Raw genomic sequence first — 5,208 nt, forward strand, 5'->3', positions numbered from 1 at the left:
TGGAAACATAGCAGACAGCAAAAGGAAACTAAGAAGGAGAGGCCAGAAAGAAGATAAATGAATAGAGTTTGGTGTCACAGAATAAAAGGGAGGGAGAACTGAGTTTCAAAAAGGGAGTGGTCATCAGAGTCAAAGATTACAGAAAGGTCAAATTATAAGAAATTTGGATTATTAGAGGGGAGAAGGTCATCCTTATGTGGTGCCCTTATAATATTTTCTGCAGTTTTATGGGTAGAAATTAAGGTATAGGAAATGTAGACAAAAACATTATACAGCATGGAAGAAGCTTGAACATGCTCATACCATAACTGGGAAGGAGCTAATAGAGAGGAAGGGGCTGAAATAGAGAAGAGAGTGGAGAGATTATGACTGGATTGAACTCCCTGAGTAGATGGGAGACGCTGGGATCCAAGTTACAGGTGAGGGATGTAGCTTTAAAGTTGAGAAGAGAACATTCTTCTGTGAGACAAAGAGAGGCGGGAGCTATGTAGAAGGCTTGAGGACAGGAGGGCAATTGAGAGATAAAAGAGAAGATGAGTAAAGAGCAGTTCTCCTCGCTCATTCCATAATGGAAATCCCCACTACATGGTTTGTGGTGTCCTCTGGAAACCCCCATAAACATCTGAGATCTAACATCTTCATTATGATGCACTTCTCCCATACGTATTCATAAACACTGTCTCACCATCCATCAGAATGCTCGTTTAGAATGCTGAAATCCAAAATGTCCTTCCCTCCTTGTCATTGAATCAGGTAACTCATCTTTATTGTGGCCTTCTGTTCTTAATAGCTTCCTATAACATCTTGGTCTGGTTTCCCTTTCCTCCTTATCCACTCAGCCGACACAGCAGTCCTCTTTCTAGTGCCCCTAGCCAGCTTTCGCCAATGGTTTTAGACTTGTAATCCTCCACAGTTCCCAGGTTCTCTCTTCACTTATATACAGTGTACATAGCTAAACCTGTGTAAGGGCAGAAAACTTCTTCCTTCTTCCCTTTTATGTGCTTTAGCTTGTCTAATAATTAAATTAACATGTGACATATCAACAGGAGAAAAATTTCATATGTATGGAAGCCCCACGGAAATATGAGACTCAAAGAAGTGACTAAAGCAGGTAGCTTTTATGTCTTTTAGCCAAAGAAATGATATATTTGTGAAGAATTGACAAGACAAAGAGGTTTGGGTTTGGAGTAGTAAAATTAGTGAAGAAGTATCAAGTTTATGTATGTATGTATGTATGTATGTATGTATGTATGTATGTATGTATGTATTTAATACAGCCTTCTGACTGTAAATTCCCTATTTCTGGTCATAAGGATGTATTCTACCCTCTTTTCACATGGGAGGTTTATTTTCTGCTTTCAGGGGGACTAAGGAGGGTCAACTTCCCTTCTGGCACCAGCTGTTTCTTAAGTAACTTTAATTTGAAATTAACAATTGATAAAGTGGTATATTTTGGGGTGGCGTATTCTGCTCTCCTTCACCTGGTTCCTACTACTGCTCCAACATGCAGCCTCATCACCTGCCCCATGGCAGTAGTGTGAGCTTAGTCTTCCCTCTCACTGTCCTGCCCCTTTTCTGGGTTTTGGTAGACCCAAGCTCACACCCTGCTTAACCTCTCTGAACCTGGGGTCCTGAAACCCAGTTTTCTCCACCTCGACTCCCTTCCTTTCCCAGAAGTTTTCTTACCTCCTCTGACCCACTCTGCCTTTTACGCCAGGTGTGTGTGTGTGTGTGTGTGTGTGTGTGTGTGTGTGTGAGAGAGAGAGAAACTCCCATCGCAGCCCTTGGGTGTGTGAGTGGCCACTATTAGTGTCTCCAAGAACTCCACAGTGCCCCCCTGGCCATCCAAGAGCACTGTAGTACCCAGTGCAGCCATTCTGCCTGTTAACCCCATAGGGGGCGGTCCGCCGAGGGAAGTCAGCCCCAGCAGTCCTTGTGGCGTGACTCATAGGTCGTCCCTGTGACGTGTCACGCCGTTGCCTGGTAGGGGTTGGCGTGGTGAAGGAGTCTGCTTTACTCTTCGTGAGGAAAACAAAGGAGTGAAGGAAGAGACAGGCCGAGGAGGAGGCCAGGACTAGGACTGAACTAGATCAAAGAGGTGAGGGACGGACCTCTTGGCAGCCGCAGCCATTACCTGTGGTGATGGGGCAGGGGCGTCATCGTCTGTGAGGGATCGGTTGAATAGAACACGGCAGCCATGACAACGAGGTGATCAGGTTCATCAACAGTGAAATCCTCATGAATGGGGGCACCCCAGATTTCTATGTGACCTTCTGCTCATGGCTCTGGAATGAAGTAGAGGATTGGCTTTGGGCTGTCCTGGCTGACCCTCAGGTGCCGTGAGCTCTCAAGATAGCCTGCACCTGGAGTGCGCTGGCCTTGAGCGTGTGTGTGGCCGCAAGGCAGAGGGACCAGCAGGTACCCTGAGTCCACTGGTTGCAGGAGCAGGTGGAAGAGTGTGAGGTGGCTTCCTGGACTCTGGCTTCCCAGCTGCAGCGGCTACTTGAGGAGTGTGAGGAGATAGCCTTGCAGCTATGTAGCACTCTGGCCTCCCTGCGCCAGGTGACGGATGAGTGTTGCGCGGTCGATTGCTCCAGATAGAGAGGTCTGCACAGGCCAACCCACTGCCTCAGGAGGCTGTGCCTGTACCGGAAACCCAACAGTGTGGAGCTGCAGCATGGCCCATGGATGCACAGGAACAGGGCAAGATGGTGGCTACAGAGATGCAGAGCATAGCACACTTGAGGACCCAGATGGCAGCCCCAGCAGCTGTGCTTTACATGTCAGGATCCCCAAGTCCCTGGGTCCAAGCTATACAACAACCTCTGCCAATGCCACATCCATTCCCATTCCATGTGCCATTCCCAATGGGATTCCCATACTCAATACCTCTACCACCCTCAGTAGTCATGGAAGCAGAAGCTACAGCAGCAGCAACAGCAGCAGCAGCAGCAGCAGCAGCATGTGTACCCCAGATGCCTCCTCTGAGAATTTACTCACCTGGTCTGTGGGTTGCAGTAGGGGCCCAGGAGGAGATGGCCCATCCATGTGACCAGAGATGCTATTGCCAGTGGGAATATCCTGAGACTATACAGGGAGACTGTCCCCTGGGAGAAAGCACAAACCGTAACCAAGTGGAAGGTCCTATCTGTCCCCAGGGGATAACTTTCCTGGGTGACATCTGAGGACAGAACCAGAAGGAATGTCCAGTAATGCTCCAGGAGAAGTACTCTCTGGGAAACAGCAAAAGCCACAGTCAAGAAGAAGATCCAGTGAAGTCCCAGGGGATGACCCCTCTAGGGGACAGCGAGAGCTACAGCCAAGAAGAAGATACAGAGTAGTCCCCAAAGATAACTCCTCTGGGGAACAGCAAGAGCCACAGCCAGGAAGAAGGTCTAGTGATGTCACCAGGAATGGCACCCCTGGGGTATGGCAAAAGCCACAGCCAAGAAGAAAGTCCAGTAATGCCGCCCCCCCCCGGGAATGGCAAGAGCCACAGCCAAGAAGAAGATCCAGAAAGGTCCCCAGGGATAACTCCTCTGGGGAACAGCAAGAGACACAGCCAGGAAGAAGGTCCAGTGATATCCCAGGGGCCATTCCCCCTGGGGAACAATAGCCACAGCCAGAAAGAAGGTCCAGTGACATCCCTGGGAATGTCTCCCCTGGGGAATGGCAAGAGCTACAGCCAAGAAGAAGATCTAGTGAAGTCACCAGGAATGTCACCTCTGGGGAATGGCAAAAGCCACAGCCAAGAAGAAGATCCAGTGACGTCCCTGAGGATGTTCCCCCTGGGGAACGTCAAGAGCCATAGCCAAGGCGAAGGTCTACTGATGCGCCAGGAGAAGTACTTCTTGGAGAACTGCAAAGGCCATAGCCAAGAAGAAGGTCCAGTGATGTCCCAGGGAACATCCTCCATGGGAAACAGCAAGAGTCACAGTCAAGAAAGTCCAGAGAGTCCCCAGGGGATGTCCCCTTTGGGCGACAGCAGGAGCAGTGGTTTGAGAAATAGACCAAAGAAATGACAGCCTCAGGGGCAGAAGTCTAAGCAACCAAAAGGGAAAAAAAAGTGTCAGAATGCCAGCACCTGGAAATGTCTGCTTCACACTACAGTCCAGATAATTAGGGCTGCCCATGATGTAAAGTGATGAATTTTTCATGGCGCAAGGCCTGCTATGAATGCAAGAAAGTCTGTATAACAGTTTAGAGTGGAGGCCTAGACCCAGGAAAAACTTACTAATTTCAGGATGGTAAGTAAGAATGGGAACACTCAAAAAAAACCCAATTTCCTAAGACCCTCTTCTGATCAAAAAGTAACATTTACTTCACATAAAATTTGAAAACCAAAATTATGATACAGAAAATTAAATAATCTATTATCCCATTACCCAAATCAACCATATTTTATCATTCTGAGTACACACAAATATATAAATATTTATATTCTTATTTAACAAAGATGGACTACTTTTGAGTATCATACTTATCCTTTATTATTTTTTTTTAATTAAAGTGGATGACGTTGGTTAATAAAAACAGGTAGGTTTCAAGTGTACAATCCAATAATATGTCATATGTATATTACATTTAGTGTTCACCATCCAGTTAAATTTCTTTTCACCACCAAATATTTGACCCCTCTTATCCCTATCTACCTCCCCCTCTCCCTTCCCTTGGTAACCACAAATCTACTGTCATTGTCCATGAGTCTCTGGTTGCTTGTCAAGTTTGTTACTCGTTGTTTTCTATTCCACATATGAGTGAAATCATATGGTTCTCAGTTTTTCTGTCTGACATTTCTCATAGCATGATAATCTCAAGATCCATCCATGCTGTCTCAAACGGCAGTATTTGATCTATTCTTATGACTGAGTAATATTCCATTGTATATACATACCACTTTTATACCCAGTCATCTATTGATGGACATTCCAGTTGTTTTCATGTTTTGGCAACTGTGGACAGTGATGCTATGAACATCAGAGTTCATATATCTTTATGGATAAATGTTTTCAAGTTTTTGGGTAAATACCTAGAAGAGGGATTGCTGGGTCATATGGTAATTCTATTCTTAGTTTTTTGAAGAACCTCCATACTGTTTTCCATAGTGTCTGTACCAATTTACAGTCCCACCAGCAGTGTATGAGGTTCTGTTTTCTCTACAACCTCTCCAACATCTGTTATTATATGCCCTGTTGATGATACCCATTC

General features: G+C 46.1%; 1 protein-coding gene across 1 annotated transcript; it reads left to right on the forward strand.

Annotated features, from left to right (window-relative positions):
* The first annotated feature begins 1,083 nt into the window (after positions 1 to 1,083).
* On the forward strand, positions 1,084 to 4,022 carry LOC102888096 (putative testis-expressed protein 13C). The gene is given in 4 exon segments (XM_025049784.1): positions 1,084 to 1,111; positions 2,186 to 2,572; positions 2,575 to 3,337; positions 3,371 to 4,022. Coding segments are annotated over 4 exon segments (1,830 nt in total).
* Positions 4,023 to 5,208: the final 1,186 nt, after the last annotated feature.

The sequence above is a fragment of the Pteropus alecto genome, unplaced genomic scaffold (genome assembly GCF_000325575.1).
Source record: "Pteropus alecto unplaced genomic scaffold, ASM32557v1 scaffold116, whole genome shotgun sequence".
In the NCBI taxonomy this organism is placed as follows: Eukaryota; Metazoa; Chordata; class Mammalia; order Chiroptera; family Pteropodidae; genus Pteropus; species Pteropus alecto.